This window comes from Prionailurus viverrinus, chromosome D3 (genome assembly GCF_022837055.1).
Source record: "Prionailurus viverrinus isolate Anna chromosome D3, UM_Priviv_1.0, whole genome shotgun sequence".
Classification (NCBI taxonomy): domain Eukaryota; kingdom Metazoa; phylum Chordata; class Mammalia; order Carnivora; family Felidae; genus Prionailurus; species Prionailurus viverrinus.
In genome coordinates this window covers 36,168,448-36,192,586 of record NC_062572.1, presented here as the reverse complement: position 1 = coordinate 36,192,586, position 24,139 = coordinate 36,168,448, and the positions used below count along the sequence as shown (strand labels likewise).

General features: G+C 41.3%; 1 protein-coding gene across 1 annotated transcript in view; it reads left to right on the top strand.

The window, feature by feature from the left end:
* The window catches only part of RALBP1 (ralA binding protein 1), a 49,462-nt gene extending 25,544 nt beyond the window's left edge, over window positions 1–23,918 (top strand). The window contains exons 2-10 of the mRNA XM_047828798.1: window positions 1,503–1,801; window positions 3,768–4,226; window positions 7,934–8,283; window positions 9,812–9,973; window positions 10,978–11,109; window positions 15,355–15,462; window positions 19,761–19,882; window positions 20,129–20,252; window positions 22,014–23,918. Coding sequence (XP_047684754.1) covers window positions 1,558–1,801; window positions 3,768–4,226; window positions 7,934–8,283; window positions 9,812–9,973; window positions 10,978–11,109; window positions 15,355–15,462; window positions 19,761–19,882; window positions 20,129–20,252; window positions 22,014–22,256 — 1,944 coding nt within the window. The 5' untranslated portion in view covers window positions 1,503–1,557 and the 3' untranslated portion in view covers window positions 22,257–23,918. The remainder of the gene's footprint in view (window positions 1–1,502; window positions 1,802–3,767; window positions 4,227–7,933; window positions 8,284–9,811; window positions 9,974–10,977; window positions 11,110–15,354; window positions 15,463–19,760; window positions 19,883–20,128; window positions 20,253–22,013) is intronic.
* The last annotated feature ends 221 nt before the right edge of the window (window positions 23,919–24,139 follow it).

The window sequence follows — 24,139 nt, the reverse complement described above, 5'->3', positions numbered from 1 at the left end:
TTCTTACAAAAATGTATGTGAAGGATAAATTCCTGAAAGAGGAATGCCTGGATCAGAGAGTACATTTTCTATTTTGATATTGCCAAATTGCTTTTCAAAAAAGATTGTGCTAATTTATATTTCTGTTATTAGTAGAGAGTCTTACGAGTCCTTTGCTTATATCTTTACCAACATTGGGTATTATACACTTTTTTGTTCTTTGCCAGTCTGATATTAGAAAAGTAACTTATTGTTTTAGTTTATACTTTAAAAATTAAAACTGTACCTGAACATTATTTTTGCATGGATATTAGTCATTTTTCTGTGAATTATATCATGTCCTTTGTGTAGGTGTCTTGATTTGTTCATATTTTTACTGATTTGTAAGAGCTCTAAGCTCTTTAAAGAACTTAGCTATTGCACATTTTTTTTTTTTTTTTACAGTTTATTTATTTTGAGAGAGAGCTTGCAGGGGAGGGACAGAAAAAGAGGGAGAGAGAGAATCACACGCCGTCAGCACAGAGCCCAGTGAAGGCCTTGAACCCACAAACCATGCGATCATGACCTGAACTGAAACCAAGAGTCGGATGCTTAACCAACTGAGTCACCCAGGCGCTCTGCAGAATTTTTTTTTTTTTTTTTTTACATTTTCTTTTGAGTGTGTTCATGGTCAGATTTATTAGCCTTGTCATTTAGGGCTCTTGGATTTATTAAATTGCAAAATAACCTTAAAAGTGAATGCAAAGAGAAACAAGTGATTCTAACAGTTTTCCAAATGAGTATCATAAAGATATTAAAGTGGAATAAGAACTAATAATCCAAGTAACTTTTGAATAATGTACATAGACTGTGTTACCTCTGTCTAAAGAGGAAGAAAAAGTGACCAAACCTTGAACTCTTATTGCATTTGTCCTGTATAGTGTCCATTCTAGTGAATCTATTTAGTGTGTCTTTCGGATTGAACAAATAAGGGTTCCCTTGTTTCTTTTGACATAACTGCAATACAAAATAAGTTACTATCAACACATGAACTACCTAATATCATGCACTGTAGAACTATAATGAATGATCTATAATTGTGTGAATCATCAAATACATCGCTATAAATATTGTAAGTTTTAATTCTCATTCTGAACTATTCATGTGTAGTTGTATTAAGCTGTCTGTGTAATTTATTCATGGTTGTTTTTTCATGACTTAAAGAAAAATAGATTGCATGTTGGATAGAACAGTCAAAATGAAACCCCTTCTTTTTAAGAGGAACTCTGTATTCGACTTTGAGAACTCTCATTTTCATTTGGTTCATTTTTCTAATACTTAAAGGTGCCAGTGCTTTCTGCCTCTTTGAGAACTGAAATGTGTGATGAATGGAATGTAACTTGAGATGTTAAAATGAATGAGTATTTTCAAAAGGGTTGTAAAGAAAAATATTTTTGATTTGTAAATGCAAGGTTAATCGCCGTGTTTTGTGCGGTGCTTTTGTGTTCTGGTTGGTGTTGATGATCTTTTCTCCCTCTGTGCAGGTGTAATGGATAGGTAACAGAGAAACCCTCCTCACTGTCTCGTCAGGGAGGCAGAATGACTGAGTGCTTCCTGCCCCCCACCAGCAGCCCTAGTGAGCACCGCAGGGTGGAGCATGGCAGTGGTCTTACCCGAACCCCCAGCTCTGAGGAGATCAGCCCTACCAAGTTTCCCGGCTTGTACCGCACTGGCGAGCCCTCGCCTCCCCATGACAGCCTTCATGAGCCTCCTGACATAGTGTCTGATGATGAGAAAGACCATGGGAAGAAAAAAGGAAAATTTAAGAAAAAAGAAAAAAGGAGTAAGTGCCATTTTTCTCTACGCTTTTGGTATATTTTGGGTAAACTTTTACTCTAATCACTGTGCCTGCTGTCTGCAAAGATTCTTGTTTGGCATTTTCTGTTCTTTACTTTTCTGGGTCTCAATTTTTGTATACTAGAGTTGTATCTTAGGGTCTTACTCTTGTGAACAAAATTACTGAATTTCCAGAAGTGGTAAAGGTTTTTGTTAGAAGTTTCGTTAAATGGGTCATTTTAAATAATGTATAAAAAGTAGATATTGAAATTTTACCCTTACAGAATATTACTTTCTTGGCTGGGTTGTGTAGGCCAGTGGGGGTACACTTTATTGGAACTGTGAAAAAGGTAGTTACTTGTTTGTCTTAAGCAGATGCCACGATGCATTCTCTGTATAGGTCCTATTCTGTAGGAAAGCCAAATTGTTTAAGCATAGCTCTTTAGTATGTTAAAAGCAAATGAGGTGCTCTGTTTTGAGTTTCATGTTATACTTAAGTCAATTTGTTTTTGAAGTATAGCATTGAGATAGAATGCACAAATTGTGTGCCACTTGAATGAGCTGTCACAAAATGGACATGCGTCCTTGTAATTACAAGCATCTGGAAATAGAGCGTTATCAGCACGCTTAGAAATTCCCTCCCATTATCCCTGCAGAGGGAATCCCCCACACTTCCCAAAGGTAAGTTTCTTTCAGTATAGCTTGAAACTGCCTGATTTTGAATTTATGTAAGTGAAAGCGTATTTCCTTTTGTGTCTAGTTTCTTTTGCCCAAAGTTGTATTTGTTAGATTCATCCGTGTTATTCCACGTGGCAGTAATTTGTCGTTTTTATTACTGGATTTTGTTTCATTGCATTAATATGCTAGAATGTATCTATTCTCTTATTGGTCATTTGGGTTGTTTTCAGTTTTTGACTTGTGAATAGTTCTTCTGTGAATGTCGTTGTACGTGGTTATACATTTCTGTTGTGGGATTGCTCTCGTAAAAGGCCATGCTTATTTTAGCATTAGTAGATCCTGCAAAACGATTTTTCAGAGTGGTCGTACCAGATTGCACTCATACCAGCAGTGTCTGAGAACTGCAGCTGCTCTGTATCGTGGTGTTCTCGCCCTTAAGATTTCTGCTCTTCTGGTTGCTGTGGCGTTTGTGGTATTTTAAGTAGAGGGTAATTTGTGAAATTTTTAAATTTAATCTTCGTTATGAAATGGCTTATTAAGGTAGCTAGCTAAAGAAAAGAACAAGAAAATCATATTTTAAAATAACAACCAAACCAAAGTAGGATAACTGATAGGATATAAAACAAGTGTCAGTGTGTGAAAACCAGGGCTCAAGATGCAGAGAAGTGGGCTGATGCATTCGGCCGCCATCCAGAGATTAGGGAACTTTCCTGGTTCTGCCCTCTACCCAGTTGAGACTTCAGCCCCTGCTGGTCTCCAGAAAGAACTTCACAGCTAGTGACAGGAGGGCAAAATGTGACAGGGGAACGGCCGGAGCATCTGAACGGCAGGGCCATTTGTGTCGTGGTGTCAGATTGCTTCAATAACAGGGACCAAATATATGAAAAAATCTAAATAAGAGGCCATTATTCAGATGATGATTTTTCATCATTTTTCATCATATATTATAGAAGGACTCCTTGCATTAGCCCTCTCTGCAGATCCTTTGTTGTGTGTTTACAATATTTGGTTTGGTTTGCCAAAATTCCACGGGCACACACATGAACCCGGTTACAAAGGTGACTGGCACGGCGCATTCGCCCTCTTGTGGTCAGGAGATGTCAGTGCAGCATCTCATGTTAGCTGAGAAGAAACCCCTTTCATGACTGGCAGCACCCAGGAGGGATTGGCCATGAAGTGAAAAGCAAGGTAGCCAGTCCCAGGTGGCACTGTTTTTGGTCCTGTTTTCCAAAAGTTCATGGACGGTTTGACATGAAACAGGTGTATGACTTATATTCCCTGCATTTCTTTGGCAGCTGAAGGCTATGCTGCCTTTCAGGAAGATAGCTCTGGAGATGAGGCTGAAAGTCCTTCCAAAATGAAGAGGTCCAAGGGAATCCATGTTTTCAAGAAGCCCAGCTTTTCTAAAAAGAAAGAGAAGGATTTTAAAATAAAAGAGAAACCCAAAGAGGAAAAACATAAAGAAGAAAAGCACAAAGAAGAGAAACATAAAGAGAAGAAGTCAAAAGACTTGACAGCAGCTGATGTTGTTAAACAGTGGAAGGAAAAGAAGAAAAAGAAGAAGCCAATTCAGGAACCAGAGGTGCCTCAGGTTGACGTTCCGAATCTCAAACCCATTTTTGGAGTTCCTTTGGCCGATGCAGTAGAGAGGACCATGATGTACGACGGCATTCGGCTGCCGGCGGTTTTCCGTGAATGTGTAGATTATGTAGAGAAGTATGGCATGAAGTGTGAAGGCATCTACAGAGTTTCAGGTATTGGGCACACGGGCTTCTCTTAGGGGTTTTTAAAAATTCACTTCCATTTTTCAAAGGAAGGGAAAAGAAGAACTTGTGAGGAAAATTGTGGCATGGTTCCTGATGAGTCTTACTCATTTCCTCAGTCCTTTTAGTTGCACAGAAATCCCCCACACTGTGTGTGTGTGTGTGTGTGTGTGTGTGTGTGTGTGTGTGTGTTTTAGCAGTTTGCTTTTTTTGTGATACTCTCTTCTATCAGGAGCCTTGATACACGAGTTGTTCACAGTTTTCAGGAGCCCGGATGAGTCTAAACAAAGTATATGAGTCATGTCCCTTCAGTTGGGTGCCCTCAGACTATGCTTTATTCTTCTCACCTCCTTCCCTCTGAGCAGGGCTCAGTGTTGTGAGGGAGATCAGTAGGACAAAGAAAGATATCTCGGTTAAGGGACGCTTCTTGGCCAGGAGACACTTTTATTGACCTAGTCAAAGAATGTATTTCCTGAGTTCGGCTGAAAGAACGTGAAATGTTACTTGCTAACTGTTTAGGCCCCAAATGTCAGTGTTTTTGTCAGCCATGTGCAGCTATTACGTATATTAGTGAAATTGATTTTCTGTTTATGTTTTCCATACATGTGAAAGTTCAGATTTCTTATTTGGCAAGGATGTAATTCATATTGGATGTCTAAAATCCAGCTAAATGTATGCTACTTAAAGAAAAAAGATTTTATTTCTTTCTTTTGTACTGTACAGGATGGAAGTCCTGACCTGTGGCAACATCTGTGTTCTAAATCATTACTTTCCCATGATTTAGTTCTTGATACTGGAAATTATTTATTTATTATTATTTTTTAATTATTATTATTTTTTTAATGTTTCATTTATTCTTGAGACAGAGAGAGACAGAGCATGAGCAGGGGAGGGGCAGAGAGAGAGCGAGACACAGAATCTGAAGCAGGCTCCAGGCTCCGAGCTGTCAGCACAGAGCCTGACGCGGGGCTCGAACCCACGAACTGCGAGATCGTGACCTGAGCCAAAGTCGGACGCTTAACCGACTGAGCCCCTATTATTATTATTTTTTTAACACATTTATTTCGAGAGAGAAAGACAGATGTGCATGTAAGTGGGGAAAGGGCACAGAGAGATAGAGAGGGAATCCCAAGCAGGCTTTGCACTGTCAATGCAGAGCCCGATGTGGGGGTTCCATCTCACGACCGTGGGATCATGACCAGAGCCGAGATCAAGAGTTGGACACATAACTGATTGAGCCACCCAGCTGCCTCTGGAGATCTATTTTATAAAACTTGTTGTTGGTCACACATTTTCATGATGAGTCAAATCATACACATTTAGAATATAGAGACATTACACTTAGTTTTTTCCATTGATTTGGTTAACACAATCAATTTTTAGAGGGCAGATTTGATATATTTGGCTTTTGGGGAAAGGACAGGCATCTCTGATAATTGGGGAACCCTTAACATAGTACCCCTTAGACAGCGTATCATCGTTAAGAATATTTTGGCTAACATGCTACCATTTTATAGAAAATATAATCCACAGATAGGGCATTGCATTTGAATTTATAATTCTTTAGTAACATGAAAATAAACAGATTTAAATGAACTTGAAAATTTGACTTTTAAAACTAATGATGAATTGATTTTTAAAGATTTAAATAATACCAACATAGCTGCTTTCTCTCACTTGAGTCTGATAGGAAGGAATTTTGTTTTAGGTGAAAGTTTCTCTGAAGAGTTTCTACAGCTTTGTTCAAAGGATTCTTTTGTCTTTGACCTATTTTTGATGTTTGCATTCTTTTGGAGTTGGAGTTGCAGAACTCTGTTTGTGTGTCAGAGCACTCAAAGGGAGCTGTTCCCCTGATCATTGATTCCTGGAGGCTGAGCTCCTGCTTTGATCAATTTTTTATCATTTTTTAAGCTCTGACAGTGTGCTGTATTCAGGATACCGTGGATTAGAGTTAATGGCTGTGACTTTTTTTTCTTTCTTTGAATGCTCATAAGACTGTTTTCTGCTGGAGAGTTTTTGGTTCTTATTCCTATTATAAGTGCTAGTTTTATTTTTTATTTTGTTTTTTAAAGTTTATCTATTTTGAGAGAGAGTGTGCATGTGCATGCACATGTGTGTGAGTGGGGGAGGGGCAGAGAGAGAATCCCAAGCAGGCTCTAATTGTCAGTGCGGAGCCTGATGCAGGGCTCGAACTGTCGAGCCATGAGATTATCACCTGAGCATAAAACAAAAGTTGGACGCTTAACCGACTGAGCCACCCATGTGCCCCTTTAAGTTCCAGTTTTAAAACACACATATCATTTTGTGTATGCTCTCTCTCTACCTGAGATGTTTTTTTAAGCATCCAGTCTTTAAAAAGAAAACAATTTTGATAACTTCAGAGTAACAACAAACCAAAGACATTCTAATTGTTTACTTGTGCAGTTTTCTGGGTAGGCACTATTGGAGAGAAAAATTAGATGCATATAAATACATGTGAGAGAGAGAAGAGGTCTTTGCTAAGAGTTTCAATTAAAGTTATCACTCACCATGTTTTAGTCATGTCATAAAAGTAAGAAAATGGGGAGTATTTTCTAACTTTTATGTCAAAATGAAGATTATACAGAAATAAGCTTTATTTTGTTACTTTCATATTTAGAGTTATTGATTTTATTAGCACTGGATAAGTGACACATTTTTTGTAATGCCTTTGGAAGGCTTTCACATAAGATAAGCCCAGATGTAATAAGCACTATTGATTATAAAATGCTCTTCAGGTTAGATGACACTTAAGCATTTGCACCTGGACCATTACAGTCTCTCAGCCTTAATCTTGTTTCAGGTAATTGGCCTAGAATTTCAAGTGTTAAACACAACAGAAAGCTTCCTTGTGCTTTTATGAGCATTTGCTGGCACTGAATCCATATCACTTAAATTCAGATTGGACTGAGGGCTTCAAAACTTATAAAATGTTGGAAAAACAGCCGTTTTGTGTGTCAGTGTTTCTGTGCAGTAAGAAAAACAAAACAATTGGATTTGAGAAACCCAAGTTTCGCTTTTCTTGTGTGGTGGTTCCAGCTGTGTTCCAGATTAAGAAAACATACAAAAATTCAGATTTAAAAATAGAAGTTAGGTGGGGATTATTTAATGGACACTTTTTTTCCACAGAGTGTGTTTAGATAGCAAACCCACCTTTTGTATTTATGATACAATGTTTGCTTAATAAAAAGTAATGACCTACAACTTGTTGGAACATGCTTATAAATACCGAGTTGTGCTGTATGTTGTCAGTCTTGTGACTTGTTAGAAAAGGCCATTGGCCCTTTTTGGGGAGCAAGACTTATGCTTGGATTGTAGTTGAATTTTTGCCTGAATTTTTACCTACCTAGCTTTAAATGAAAAAAAAAAAAATGTCCCTTGAATCACTTGGCATGTTTTAAAACTTAAAACGTTCCCTGATTGCTCTGACTTTTGTTCTGAATATTGAGTTTTCCTGGTATCATTTAGCTTTTGGTTGAATTCACCCTCACAGTGTAGTCTTTTATGTTATCATCCTTACGGAGGAATTGTACGAACCTCGAGCAGGTCATTGCTTCATAACTAGAGGTTTGGCTCTCCTCAAATCTCTTCCCACAGCAGTGGGTGTCATGGCGAAAAAAGTTGTGTGTTTGATTATTTTCTTGATACCCTCTTTCCCTTCGGAATTTGGATGTTTTTAGGAATTAAATCAAAGGTGGACGAGCTGAAAGCAGCCTATGACAGAGAAGAGTCTCCAAATTTGGAAGAATATGAGCCTAACACCGTGGCCAGTTTGTTGAAGCAGTATTTGCGAGACCTTCCCGAGAATCTGCTTACCAAAGAGCTGATGCCTCGCTTTGAAGAGGCTTGTGGGCGGAGCACGGAGAGCGAGAAGGTGCAGGAATTCCAGCGCTTGCTCAAAGAGCTGCCAGAATGTAACCATCTTCTGATTTCTTGGCTGGTCGTGCACATGGACCATGTTATCGCGAAGGAACTGGAAACAAAAATGAATATACAGAACATTTCTATAGTGCTCAGCCCAACTGTTCAGGTACATGGCCTTCCCTGCACACGTGCCCTCTGATTGCTGACCCTGGGGCGTCATTTTCTATTGCTAAATCGCACACCAAGCAGTTAACCAGCAAAAGTAGATACTAGAGTATTGGTCTTGTTCTCTCGGAACACGGACAGTGTCATGACTAGCATGTAGCTGTGCAATTTGAGTGTTGTACAGTCTTTGGTGTGGTTCTCCAAACCAATTCCTGATGACAGTGATCCCTCATGAGTAGAGGAGGAGCCCATGGTACCCACAGTTACAAAGTTCATCTGTAGACTTTGGGAGATTTCATTTATTTCTTCAGATAGCTTCATTAAGCTTCATTGCTTAATTATATTACACCCTATATCAGACTCCAGCACAGAGGGACCTGACATCATTTGTTTGGTCAGGGATTTATCCTGATGATTTCATTCATAAAGATAGATCCTAGAGAAGGATTTTATAGAATTTTAATCTGAGGAGGCATGTCAGGGAGTTGGTAGTATGTTAATTAGTGTCTCTTTACAGCATAAATACTTGGCCTTTGTTTATTGCTGTTGACTGGGTGCTGGCACAGAACGTTTATTGTCATTTAATTAGAGTTATACGGTATGCTCGATATTTTATTCAGGCCAGACACAAAAGGCAAAAAAAATGAAGTGATGACGTTTGTATTATTTTCAGCTCTCTTTTTGACCAGTATACTAGGTTATTATCAGCCATTGTTACAATGCACTGTTGTTGTAAGGGTGTATTTTCTTGTATTCAAGATTCTTTCATCGCTCATTGACTATATTTTGGAAGCAAAATGTTTCTCAAATTTCAGTTTGATCGTTCAGACTAGTCAGAATTTCAGAATTTGGTAAATATTATATTGTGACTTAATATTACTATAGTAGGGATGATAGTTTCATAGAAGGTTCAAGTGTGTTGTTAAGTTTTAGGTAGAAAGTAATTGATGTCCTGATCTCCTAGCATATGAACGTGATATTTAAACACTGGTTGTGCCTATGTGCCTGCAAAGCATTGATTTCCAGAGTAATGGCTCTCATGTCAAGCCCAGCTTGACAACTCCCGGTACTCTTCCTTGCCCTGTCCCTCGCTACACACACTGGTATGTGTTAAAGGTCTCAGAATAACTCGAGAGTAAAGAACATAAGATTTTTAAGATCAGTATTGCTAAAAAAAAAAAAAAAAAAAAAAAAGAGAGAGAAAATTGATGATCATTGAGTTCTGCATCCTTTTTCCTGTCCTTTTGTTTATTTATTTTTTGAAATTCCTTATGGTGCTTGAATACATGCTTGAATATATGCTGTTTTTCCATTCTCTTAAGTTGGTCAGTAATTAGCAGAGCATGTCCAGTCACTGCCTTGGAAAAAAGTCACTCCCATGTCTACGATTAAAGGATGTACTATGCAGCAGACACAAATTAAATGAAATAAAATGATAATTTGATTAGGTTTTTGGGGTTTTTTTGGTTGGTTTTTTTTTTTTTTTTTTTTTTTTTTTTTTGCAAATCTTTTTATTTATTTTTTCTTAGATTAGCAATCGTGTCCTATATGTGTTTTTCACACATGTGCAAGAGCTCTTTGGAAATGTGATACTAAAGCAAGTGACCAAACCTCTTCGATGGTCTAACATGGCCACTATGCCTACACTGCCAGAGACCCAGGAGAACATCAAGGAGGAGATCAGAAGACAGGTGTGTGTGTGCTCAGCCCCACCTTCAACCCTAAAGAGCCTACCTTTGCTCTGACCCTTTTGGATGATTATGATGATCAACAGGGATGGTTCGGAGGAGGAGCTCTTGTTCACTGAGCACTTTCTGTGGGTCTGGAAATTGTCGGGCACGTTGTTCGTGGCACGCTGAGGGCAGAAATCTCTGCCTGGCCCTATTTCATGCCGGTGAAGTCAGAATATTGTGGTAGAAAGAATACGGATTTTGAAACCCAAAAGACCTGGCTTTAAATTCTTGCTGTGGTTAAAGTTAACTGATTTTTAGGCATACTGCTTAACCTCTGTTAACCTTGATGATCCCATTTTAAAATGGGTCATCTTGTGGTGTGGCATGCAGATTACTACCATAAATGAGATAATGGTGCCAGGCACGTTGTAAGGAGTCCAAAAGTGTTAACTTATCTGGACAGGGTTGCTGTTATCAGCCATGTTTTCCAGATAGAAATAAACTTGTGGAAATTAACTCACTGTGTCACGTGGCTTTAGTAAACTGTAGAACCAGAATTTGACCCCAAATCCAGTGCTTTTCCACCGTTCTGTTCTGACAGAAAATACCGTTCATTTGATGTGTGTGTGTTTAGCAAAACTGATTACGAAATTCAGGGCCAAGAAATCTACCTATATTTGATTATTGTTATACTTTTTATTTGCATACATATTATCAAATTTTTGCTTGGTTTTCTTTCCTTTTATCTGCTCTGAGCTCCCATCATTGGTTGTTGATGTGTTGTGGGAAAGGGATGTGAATGAACTGTTACTGAACCAATGTAAATTAATGATGAGAACCTAATGCCCAGGCAAAAAAGGATTTTCAGTGATAGCCTCGAAAAAATAATTCATGCCATTATATCATTCCCTTACTAATAATTGAAAAATAGTTGGTTGTACATCTTTAGAAATTTCATATGGTTTTATTTTGCGATGATGAGACATGGGATACCACTCAGTGTGTGGTATATTGTTTTCTAGGAGTTTCTTTTAAATTGTTTACATCGAGATTTGCAGGCTGGGATAAAGGATTTATCTAAAGAAGAAAGATTATGGGAAGTACAAAGAATTTTGACAGCCCTCAAAAGGAAACTGAGAGAAGCTAAGAGACAAGTGAGTAAATTTGGCATTTTGGTACGTCATGTCGATAATAGAATATAAACAGAATGCGCTGGAATTTTTTAAGTTAAGTTTCTCTTAAAACACAATATGTACATGTCTCCTGAAGTAAAGTTCCCTGAGTGTTCCCAGTTCTGGATTATTGATCCTTCATTTTGGTATCAGGGAAATGATTATTTAGGAAGTTGGTTTTTTGGTTTTTGTTTTTTTTAAGTCAAACATGATTTTACTAAAAGCTGTTTTGTCATTTCCTGCTTGGTTGTACTTGTAAACAGAAGCAATTGGATAGTGATACATTTCAGAGACTGCTGGGGAATTTGAAGCCTTTGAGTCAGCTCTTGGGAAACATGAGGAGGCAGTTTTATTCACCTCATAAAAGGAAGAGTAGCCTGTGACTCCTGCTAAGTTTGGGGCACACGAATCAGACTTTTCATCTCCTCTCATGTATGTTTCTTGGTTCTGGGGCCGTGGGTTGCCTAGCCAAAAGGCTGAGATCTCAGATCTCTGGACCCTCTTACAGCCTGTGTTCAGATTCAATGGCAGGCCCCACAGTACTTCCAGGGAACGTTAGTCAGCATCCATCAGACTGCTAGAGCACGATCAGTGGTGGGTCACCATTGTGGTTGCGCTAACAGACAAAGACAGCTCATGTATTTATGTCGCTCTGAGATTAGAGATTTGCATTTATGTGGAAGTTAGCTTTGTCAGAGAGGAAACATGAGGTGTTTGCACATGCCTTCTAGGACTGGCAGACTGGCAAAAGCCCTTTGTGTGTTTTTCTTCCTTCTTTTCTCCTGCTTACCAGATTATCTTTTTTTTTTTTTTTTTTTTTCCTATGCCTGTTGTCGTTCTCTTCATGCTTCAGTCTGGAACCAGTGACTGACCGATTAGCCCTCATGGTTGTAATTGTTACCCACGTGGCATTGCCTCTCAGACTTGAAATGAAGGGTTTCTGACCTGTGACAGGGATAACGGATGTTTGGTTTTCATTACTCTTGCTTCTCCTCTGTCTTGGATAAAAGAATTGTGACAGAGCAAACCAGAGGCACTTTAGAAAGGATGGATTACTTTTACTCTACCAATTTTCTTTATGCTATCTCTTTATAGCTGCTCGTTCATTTATAAAATTCTCAAAAGGTTTTGTCAAGTTGATTCCAACCTTGAGAAATAAATTATTTATTTATTTTTTTAATGTTTATTTGACAGAGAACAAGCAGGGGCAGAGAGAGAGAAGATAGGATCCACAGCAGCCTCTGTGATAGCCAAGAGCCCGATGTGGGGCTTGAACTCACAAACCGTGAGATCATGACCTGAGCTGAAGTCGGATGTTTAACCAGCTGAGCCACCCAGGCGCCCCAAAAATCCTTTAGATGTAGACAACATGACTGTCTACATACAAAATCTATCAAAAAACTGATAAGTGAATTTAGCACAATTGTGGGATACAAGAGTAGATACACGGAAGTCTGCTGTATTTCTGTATATTAGCAATGAGCAATCAGATATTGGACCTAAAGAGAAAAACGAAGACCTAAATAGGTGGAGTGATATATCTTAATATTGTTAACATGTTAGGTTTTCTCAAATTTATCTGTGGATTTAATCCCAATCAAAAGCTAAACAGGTGGGTTTGTAGAAATTAATAAGCTCTTCTAAAATTTATGTGAAAATACAAATGATGTAAACAATTGTAGAAAAAGAACAACACTGGAGGACTTGTACTACCTGATGTTAAGACTTGCTGTGAAATTACAGTAACCAAGATAGTAGATGTTGGATAAAGAGAAGCCTATAGAGGAGAAAGTCCAGAAATAGACCCACCAATATATGGGCAGTTAATTTTCCACAAAGATGATAAGACAGTTCAACGGGGAAGGATTTTCTTTTCAACAAATGGTGTTGGAACATTTGACTATCCGTGTGCAAAAAAAGAATGACCAAAACAAAATCCTTGACTCTTTCTACACAGCATATGCAAAAGCTAAGTCAAAGTGAATCTAAGACCTAAAAAGAACTTCCAGAAGAAAGCATAGAAGATCTTACTGACTTTGACTCAGGTCAGGCAGTAATTTCTTAAATAGGACACAATACCCATGAACTGTAAAAAAAAAAAAAAAAAAAAAAAAAAAAAAAATTGTTAGATTACATCTCATCAGCATTCTAAAACCTGCTCTTCAGGGGCACCTGGGTGGCTCAGTCAGTTGAGCACCTGACTCTTGGTTTCAGCCCAGGTCGTGATTTCACAGTTCGTGAGATCGAGCCCTGCGTCGGGCTCTACGCTGATGGCACAGAACCTGCTTGGAATTCTCTCTCTCCCTCTCTCTCTGCCCCTCCCCGGCTCACACATGCACATGCTCTCTCTTCTCTCTCAAAATAAATAAACATTAAAAATAAATAAAAATAAAACATGCTCTTCAAAAGACACTGAAGAAAATGAGTATACAAGGCAGAGGCTGTGACAAAATATTTGCGAAAACCCATACCTGATAAAGGACTCAAATATAGAAAAAACTTAAGACAACAAAATTTTTTTTTTTAGAGTTTATTTTTTTAAGCAGATTTAGGTTCATAGCAAAATTGAGAGGAAGATACAGAGATTTCCCATATACCCTCTGCTCTCCCACCAGAGTATGGTACATTTGTTATAATAAGAATTCAGTTTTTAAAAGGGCAAAAAAGCTGGGGTGACTGGGTGGCTCAGTTAAGCGTCTGACTCTTGATTTTGGCTCAGGTCGTGATCTCATGGTTCATGGAATTGAGCCCTCCCGTTGGGCTCTGCGCTCACAGTGAGGAGCCTGCTTAGGATTCTCTGTCTTCCCCTCTCTGCCCCCCTTCCCCCTTGTGTGTGTGCACACTCTCTTAAACTTTTTTTTTTAAAAAAAGGCAAAAAAGTTGAACAGGCACTTTACCAAAGATCATGTACAGATGACAAATAAGCACATGCAAATGAACAATGCTCAACATCGTTTATCGTAAAGGAAATACATATTGAAACCACAGTGAGATACCACTACACGCCAACAAGAACGATTAAAAATAAAAATACCAGGTGTTGCCAAGAATGTGGCGCAACGGGAATGCTCATTGTTGCTCTTGGTAATGCAAAATGGTACGGTAATTTTGGAAAACAGTTTGGCAGTTTCTTATAAAGTTAAACATATGGTTACCATATGACCAAGCAATCCCACTTTTAAGTATTTAAAAGAAGGGAGCATATGTACCCACTCGAAGCATATATGTACGAAATGTACATAACAGCTCTGGTTATAATGGTTCAAAACCAGGAAGGATCCAAATGTCCATCAGCTGGTGAATGGATAAACAACTTGATGTACATTTATGTCATGGCATATTACTCAGCAGACTACCAATACAAACAACAAAATAGATGAATAGTAAAAGCATTATGCTGAGGGCACCTGGGTGGCTCAGCCAGTTAAGCATCTGACTCTTGCTTTTTTGGCTCAAGTCATGATCTCATGGTTTGTGGGTTGGAGCCCACTGTTGGGCTCTGTATTGCCAGGGTGAAGCCTGCTTGGGATATTCATTCTCTCTCTCTCTCTCTCTCTCTCTCTCTCTCTCTCTCACTCTCACTCTCACTCTCACTCTCTCACTCTGTCTCCCTCCTTCCCTCCCTCCCCTTCTTTCCCCCTCCCTCTCTCTCAAAATAAAGAAACTTAAAAAAAAAAAAAAAAGCATAATGCTAAGTGAAAGAAGCTACATAAAAAAAGATACTTACTGACTGATTCAATTTATATGACACTCAAGAAAAGGCAAAACTATAGCAATGGAAAACAGGTCAGTGGTTGCCAGAGGCCAGCAGATGGTGGAAGAACCCAAGGGTACTTTGTGTGGTGATGGAAATGTTCTGTAATGTGATTATTGTGCCGGTTACTTAACTGTATTCATTTGCCAAACTAATTGAATTGTATACTTAAAATTGACAACATCCAAACAAACAAAAAGATCACAGAAGGTCATTTATATGGATGGGTTCCAGAAATGGTGAGCACGTTAACCGGAATTAAACATTTTTCATAGTGCGACCACAGACTAAGATGCACACCTTATTTTGGAAGCACAGTTAACAAATGCTCATCTATCCAGTGGGTCACCTGACTGTTACTGCTACTTTTGCAATTCTGGGAAGTGAGAAGGAAGTTTGGTGATGGTGTGGAATTGTTGAATATGTGTTACATAGGGGCTGAGCAGTTCTTTTTCATTTGTCTCACCCAATAGGAGTGTGAAACCAAGATTGCACAAGAGATTGCCAGTCTTTCAAAAGAGGATGTTTCCAAAGAAGAAATGAATGAAAATGAAGAAGTTATAAATATTCTCCTTGCTCAGGTAAGCTAAACTTTTTCTCTACTTTGCAAGATCCTTTCTTAAAAATAAAAATTGTACATAATTAAGGTATACAGCTCATTGGTTGATACACCTATACATAGTGAAGTGATTACTATGGTGAAGCTAATTAACATTGTTTCCTCATACAGTTACGTTTTTCTTTTGTGATGGGAACACCTGAAATCTATTCTTTTAGTACATTTCCACTAGTTAATACAATGTTATTAACTATAGTCGTCATGCCTGTATACTAGATCTCTAGACTTACTTATCCTTTGTAATTGCAACTTTGTATCTTTTGACCAACATCTCGCCATTTTCCCCATCCCTTTGCCTCTGGTAACCACTGTTCTACTCTCTACTTCTATGAGTTCTACTTTTTTTTTTTTTTTTTTTTAACATTCCACATAGAAGTGAGATCATACAGTATTTGTCTTTCTATGTATGGCTTGTTTCACTTAGCATGGTGTCCTCCAGGTTCATTGTCATAAGTGGCAAGATTTCCTTCTTTCTCATGGCTGAATAATATTCCTGTGTCTGTGTGTGTTCATACACACCCCGCATCTATCCATTCATGCATTGACCACGAAGCTGTTTTCATATTTTGACTATTGTGAATAATGCTGCAGTAAACATGGCAGGGCGGGTATCTCTTCAGTCTTCTTTTCATTTCCTTTGGGTATATGCCCAGAGGTGGAATTGCTGGATCGTATGGTAGTTCTTCTGTTTTTCATAACGGCTAGGTTCAGTTTACATTCCTACCAACAGTGTGCTCTGTGAATGTGGTATATCACATTTATTGACTTGCATATGTTGGACCATCCTTACGCCCCAGAGATCAATCCTTCTTGATCATGGTGTATGATCTCTTTGCTTCTGTGCTCATCAAGGATATTGACCTGTAATTTTCTTTTCTTGTAGTGTCTTTGTCTGGCTCTGGTAATCATAATGCTGGCCTTATAAAAGGAAGTTTGAGAGCATTCCTTTTTCCGTTTTCTTGGAAGAGTTTGAAAAGGATTGGCATTACTTCTTTAAATGTTTGGTAGAATTTACCTGTGAAGCCATCTGGTTGTGGTTTTTGCTTGGTTGGGTGATTTTTGAGAACTGATTCAGTGTTTGTATGACTCTGTTCAGATTTGCTATGCCGTCATGGGTCAGTCTTGGCAGGTACTGTGTTTCTAAGAACATACCCATTTCTTCTAGGTTATCCAGTTTGTTGGTGTATAAATGTTTATAGTAGTCTCTCATGATGCTTTGTATTCCTGCGGTATCAGTTGTAGTTTTTCCTCTTTCATGTATAGCTTTGAGTCCTTTTATTCTAGCTAAAGGTTTGTCAATTTTGTCTTTTCAAAAGACGAACTCTTGGAGTACCTGGGTGGCTCAGTCGTTTGTGTCTGACTCTTGATTTTGGTTCAGGTCTTGATCTTTGTGGGTTCAAGTCCCACATTGGGCTTTGCACTGAAAGCTCAGAGCCTGCTTGGGATTCTCTCTCCCTCTCCCTCTCTGCCCCTCTGTGCATGCTACTGTGCACGTGTGTGCTCTCTCAAAAATAAACATTTACAAAAATAAAAACAACTCTCAGTTTCATTAATCTTTTGTATTGTTTTTCTAGTCTCTATTTCATTTATTTCTGCTCTGATCTGTATTATTTCCTCCCTTTTGCTAATTTTAAGTTTGTTCTTTTTCTAGTTCCTTCAGCTGTAAAGATACGTTGTTTGAGACCTTTCTTTTTTCTTAATGAAGGCATTTATCACCATAAACTTCCCTCTTCGAGTTGCTCTTACTTTATCCTGTAGTTTTGACACGTTGTGTTTCTACTTTCATTCATCTCTAGATATTTGATTTCTTCTTTGACCCGTTGGTCCTTCAAGAGTGTGTTGCAAGACTCTAAATGGTCCTCATATATTATAATTGGAGAAGCTCAACCACAGAGGTGTGAGTCTTTTAAAGAAACTCGAAAGATGATTAAGTGGCTTTAATGGGATCATGCCTGTTGTATTTGTTGGTTTCAACTTTTATGTGGTGTTTGCTGAAGTGTTCAGGAGAAACTATCCTCCACTGACTGCTACTTACTGGACACTGTTCTAGATGCTTAATCTCATTTTATCCACACACAGGTCTGAGTTATAATGTTTTCCGTAACTTACAGGGGAGTTGTAATTAATTTGTTTCATGTTAATGAGATGGCAGTTTAAAAAAAAGTTTATTCTTTCATTTTGAGAGAGAAAGAGTGTGTGAGTGAGCGGGGGAGGGGGAGAGAGAGAATCCCCAGCAGGCTCTGCCCTGCCAGCACAGAGCCCAACGCGGGGCTTGAGCCCATCAACCATGTGATCATGGGCTGAAACCAAGAGTCAGACACTTAACCGATTGAGCCACGGAAGCGCCCAGACTTTTAATATTTTAAAATGTGTTTTTCCTGACCACAAAGTTTGGGATCCTTGAAATGTAACAGTATAGATTTTATCTGATTGTTGTTGCTGATAACACCTGTTTAGATATTTTCATTTTATTCTTTGTGGGTGAACTCATTTGTTGGAGATGAATTGCTTTATTATTCATTCATTGATTTGACAAATAGCTCTTGAGTATCTACTGTATTCCAGGCATAGAGTTGGAAATGAGCTCCTTTCTTTCTCTGCATTTCTCAAGTCAGCCTCACTCTGTTCTGGAAACTCCCAGAGGTTAACCAGAAATGAAGTCCTAGGTTCTGATGGCAGTCCGTGTATTTCCAGAAATTCACATGTGTGGGGTACCTAAAGCTTTACAAGTTCCATTCCTTTCCTGTCACTTTTTTTTTTTTTTTTAATGTTTATTCATTTCTGGGAGAGAAAGTGAGATAGAGTGCTAGTGGGGGGAGGGGCAGAGAGAGAGGAAGACACGGAATCTGAAGCAGGCTCTGAGCTGTCAACACAGAGCCCGATGTGGGGCTCGAACCCATGAACTGCAAGGTCATGACCTGAGCTGAAGTTGGGCGTTTAACTGAGCCACCCAGGCGTCCCCCTTTTCTTTCACTTCTGAGAAGGACATTGTTTTGCAGGAACACAGCTCTTCCCCCGAAGACAGGATAAAGTCCCAGATTATGTCTTTAGTTCAGAGTTTTTCAGTCTGACATTTTTCAGAACATGAGCTTTAATGGGTCCCCTGGGGTAAAGGGAAAGCATCTGTGTTTAGAAACACATGGGGAGGGGCGCCTGGGTGGCGCAGTCGGTTAAGCGTCCGACTTCAGCCAGGTCGCGATCTCGCGGTCCGTGAGTTCGAGCCCCGCGTCGGGCTCTGGGCTGATGGCTCAGAGCCTGGAGCCTGTTTCCGATTCTGTGTCTCCCTCTCTCTCTGCCCCTCCCCCGTTCATGCTCTGTCTCTCTCTGTCCCAAAAATAAATAAATGTTGAAAAAAAAAAATTAAAAAAAAAAAAAAAAAAGAAACACATGGGGAGGGAACGCTGCATATTACATCTCTGAGAGCTTGCTCGTGCTTGCTGGAGGCTTTGAATACTTCCCTCTAGAATTTGACCCCAGTGGCGTTCAGGTTCAAACACAGGTGCTTATCCTTTCAATACCTAGAAGTTGAGAAGGAAATGCTGTAGACCCTTGCCTCAGACTCCCTGTTTTCCATAGCCTGACATTTCTGCCTCTGAAATTTTGTCTGCTTTGGTTCTTTTCTAGACTCATTTCTAGACTCATAGGTTGGAGGGGTTAGCTTCCCTTTGGTGATCCAGTTTTAGAAATGCATATCTGTGAAAGCAGAATATTTACTGTTTATCATCTCTGGGGACGTGGGTTGAGGAGGACGGTGGATTTTGGTGAGGAGGAAAGATTTCATCTGGGAATGTTTTCCCTTTACTAGGATTTGCTTTAAGGTAATACACCAGCTGTGTATCTCCTGGGTCCTTCTTTTCCTAGTTCTATCTTGACCCCGAAATAGATAAGAGAGGTTCTTACTGAGAAGTAGAAAGGCATTCAGGAGGGACTGGGAATCAAAAACAGACAGTCACTTGACCTTTGTGCCCAGGGTACTGGTTCATCGGGAGCCTTTGCAAATTGAGGACAGGGGATTCTGAGGTGGCATTTTTTGTCTTGGGAAAAATCTAGATATTCCTCCCAAATAACTTAGTCTACTTTTTCTCAGCCTTTCCATGACATTAGTTAGGGAAACAGGATTATGAGCTTTGTAGTACAAGCTTTCCCATAACTTGTGTTACATATGGGGCTAAAGAATTTAAGGCAACATAGGAGACCCCAAAAGGTGACATTCCCTAGACTCATACTCTCGAAGGTGCTCACCAGTGGTCATTATTTCAGGAGAACGAGATCCTGACTGAACAGGAGGAGCTTCTAGCCATGGAGCAGTTTCTGCGCCGACAGATCGCCTCCGAAAAAGAAGAGATCGAGCGCCTCAGAGCTGAGATTGCTGAAATTCAGAGGTAGAGGAAAGCAGAGGGTCTTAGTTTTAAGTTCGCAAGAATGCTTACTGAAAAATGCACGTAGTTGTTTCAACTCTCAGGCTTCCACGCAAAAGAACTGGGCGTCCGAACCAGTCAGCTTTACCGTTTCTTCCTAAGTGGCTCCACTGAGTGGACCCGTGGAGCGCTGGTGAAGGGGAAGGAAGGGCGGGAGGGCAGCGGTGCGCGCTCCTCTGCTCACCGGCTCTCTCGGCCTCCCGCCCGCAGCCGCCAGCAGCACGGCCGCAGCGAGACCGAGGAGTACTCCTCCGACAGCGAGAGCGAGAGCGAGGACGAGGAGGAGCTGCAGATCATCCTGGAGGACCTCCAGAGGCAGAACGAGGAGCTAGAAGTGAGCACCGGCTTCCAGAAAGTTTCCCTTAGAAGCGGTCTTCCTTTCGGTGGGAACGAGCGGGGAGGCTGAGGAGAGAGCTGAGGGGACGTCTCACCGGAGCCGGCCGGGCGCGCCGCACAGTGTGGCCTCAGCGGGCGTCCTTGGGCTGTGGCGGCTGCCCCGACTGCCCTCGAACCGCTGCGAAAGATCTGGGCTCAGTTCCCAGAGATGAGCAGAAAGAGCAATGCTGGTGGAAGAGGTCGAAAAGCCTCCTGACTCTCCTGTGGGTAAAATGGGGACAGAGCTTTCTCTTGTCCCTTAACCCTCGGAGCAGCCAGTGTGTCGGCCCCAGGGATCGGGGAGGCAACCGCGTGGTGAAAAGCAAGAGATTTCTGTGATCGCGATCGGAGTTCCCCTGCTTACCCCAGATTAATCATTGTCTCCAGATGTACCTCAGGGGTTGAGAGAGGAGAGCCGTTCTCGTCTTGCTCTAAGAACAGGGCGACGGCTTGCTTTCCCTCGTCCCGATGCACTCAGCTGCTGGGGCAAATCAGCCTCCCACTGCATAGAAGATAGAATCCCGCACAAAACTGCCGCCCACAGAAGTCCCGTGGACAGAGTTCAGAGGGGCTGCCCACCAAGGTCCACGTCCCAGGACACTGGCTACGGCCACGGGTGTGTCGTGGGAGAAGCAGAGCAGCGGTTGAGGCCTGGGCCACCGGGTGGCTTCCCTTCTTTACAAGGGCCTCCCGTTGGCACTTTAGTTTGCTTTCCTAACACTTGGCAGACCACGTGAAAATCCTAAGTAGGAAGATCTGTTCCAGAATTGCAGTACTTGGGATCTAGGTGTAGCCGCTGTAAGAGAGGATACTCTGGCGGTTTGAACAAGACGGTTATGTCCCTCGCCTGGCAGACACGCACGTCTGCCACCCTCCACACGGGAAGCCCTCCCCCCACGTGGAAAACATTTGGGGTCCAGAGTGGCCTTAGGTCTTGCCCACTCTCAGCAGGAAGGGGGAAGGAATCCAAGGATGCCTGGTGGTTAAGGGCCTCCGCTCATACCTTGTTAGCAAAGGCACAGTCACGTGGCTGTAGGTAGCCGCAAGGGAGCCTGGGAAACGCAGGCTGCGTAGAAATGCCACAGCACAGAGAGGAGAGGGTGCGCCGTGCAGCCAGTAAGTAGCCTGCTACCGAGGGAGGTTTGTAGGATTCTGGGATTAGCTACTGTCTCGCTACCTCGACTTTGCTGAATGCAGGCAGATAATCTAGAACTGATAGTTTTCTGTAGTTTGCTTCAGTAGCACAGTTCAGGTGTAAAGAAATGCCATTCACAAAAGACAAAGGACGTTCACTTTTGAGATAGATCTGGGATTTGATCCTGTCTCTGACGTCCCCCTCTAATTGCTGGTCAAGTCCCTCTCATCTTCTGCTTACTTAGGGCTAGTCAGGAGCCAGTTCAAAACATACACCTACTTGAAACACTGAAATATTTATTATTATTAAGCGAACTGTTTTCTCTTGGTACATTCATGTTTTCCAGATGTGTTCACTCTTCTGTAATTAGCAGCAGTTTCGTTCTTGAATTTTGTGCATTCGGGGTCGAGGTGTTGACGTGTCTCATTTGCGCATCCGTGTTCCTGTCTCCAGTCTCACAGCTGAGTTGACTAAAACAGAATAGATTGCTGTGTAGCACACCCTTGTTAACTGTTCTCTATTCCTGAATCTGTTCCTTTGGACCTTCTTGCTTAAGTGACGACTGTTCTTTTGTCGTTCCTCAAGATAAAGAACAATCATTTGAATCAAGCAATTCACGAAGAGCGAGAGGCCATCGTCGAGCTGCGGGTGCAGCTCCGCCTGCTTCAGCTGCAGCGAGCCAAGCCCGAGCCGCCAGGGCAGGACGACGAGGAGCCCGAGAGGCGCGGGGCCGGCCAGCCACCCAGAGACGGCGCCCCGGAGACGAAAGCGGCTAAGGAGCAGGCCAAGCCGTCACCGAGCAGAGACAGGAAGGAGACGCCCATCTGAGCAGCCCAGACCCAACGAGACCCGTGCATCTTACTGTAATCCCGAGAGTCAGAGTGCACAACTCTGTGCTGTACATTCTGTAAAGATGTCTTTTCTCCTCAGACTCTTTCTTCTCTCACACGTATGACTTCTCCGCGTCAGGCTCAGGTTACACGGGAGGACAAAGCAGTGCACGCATTGTGGGCTTGTAGGGGACAGATGAGTTTTCCAGATAGTGTCAGCTTATTTGAAGATTAATTTTCCTTGTTAACTTAAAACTATTTTAACCCTTGAGTGGCTTCTTTTTAAACCAAAAATCGTCTTTCTTTGCTTTTTTATTACAGCAGAATCAGGATCTCTTTCTCTCGGTGGGGGGTGGGGTGGGGGTGGGGGGGTGGAGCCAAACAAGGTAAATCCTGTTCCTGCCTTGTGGATTGCCCCGTAGTGTCACCCTCCGGGATCTCTGCTTACTAGTCACTCTTGCTTGTGCCTTTTACACCTTCTCGGTGCAGATTCTATAATGGGGAGCTGCCTCAGATTTCCTGACTGGCCAGAATGGCTGTTACTGAGGTTACCTTTGCCCACCCTTGTCACCCTCTCCTTTGACGGCCCTAAACCAGTCCATGAACCTGAGTCACCGGATGGCCTGACCTGTCACAGAGCTGCCAGTGGAGCCCGCCCGCTGGCCCCGGGGGCAGCGTGGCCCCCGTGTAGGAGCAGCCGCCAGGCTCCTGCGGGCTCCTCGCTGCCGGTGATCACATGCTTTTCAGTGGGTTGGTCGGAGGTAGCCGCCTGACCTGAGGCCTCCACACAGAGGACCGGTTCCTTAACCCGGAGATCTTCTCGTGTGACTGATCTTCCATTAAACACAGGATGACTTAGATTGCTTGCTTGGGCTGGAATGTAAAAGTCTCTCTGCCTGAATAAGCCATATATGCTCTTAAACAAAAGTGTTCAATTACCCGTATCCTATGATCTCAGTGAACCTGCTGACGGACTCCCAATTGACAAGATTGAGCAATAGAAAAAAACTTTTCCTTTAAATGATAGCTGTGATTCCCCGACCCCGTTTTCTTGCTTCTGTAACTTCTCCGGTGACCGAGGCATCTGGGAGGTCAGCTCTCGGGCACCTTTGTTCAGTCACGCTCTGTCTGAATAAACGGCACCCGTGAGGTAGGTCAGCTCTCATGGCTGTGAAGATAAACCCCACGCACTCAAGGTGATGGAAACAAACCCCCCACGAGGGCTCTGTCCTCTCCTAGTTACTATTTATTTTCAGCACCTGTTTGATGCGGTTTTTTATTCTCTACCTATTGCACTGTTGTGACTTGTTGGCCATTGTTTGATTTTTGTACGAAAAAAAGCTTTGTTATAGAAATCAGCATACTATTTTTTTAAATCTGGAGAGAAGATATTATGGTGACTGAAAATATGGTCAGGTGTCAAATATAAACGTATAAAAGCCTTCTTGCTGTCCTGTCGGTCATATTACATTTATTTTATATTTACTGGCAATATCGAAGGTTTCTTTTTTGTTTGTGTAAACTCTAATTTCTATCAAGGTGTCATGGATTTTTAAAATTAGTATTTCATTACAACTGTCTCCGCATTCGTTAACTAATTTTTGCCAGGACCATTATTGATCAAACGAATAAATTCAACAGCCATTTGAGGAAAAACAAACCAACAAACAAAAGCATCTTGTTTTTTTGTGCACCTTCTTTCTTTGAAGTAGCGTCCTGTGGCTGACAAGGAGTTGGTCTGATACTGCTTCCAAGAGTGAACTAACCTTCTGTTTGGACTCTCCGTGTGTTCCTCGCCCCGGTGGACTTGGTGCCCCTCGCTGGTTTCTAGGGTTTACTGTGCTCCTTCCCAATAGGTGCTTACCTGCTGAGGGAGCACGT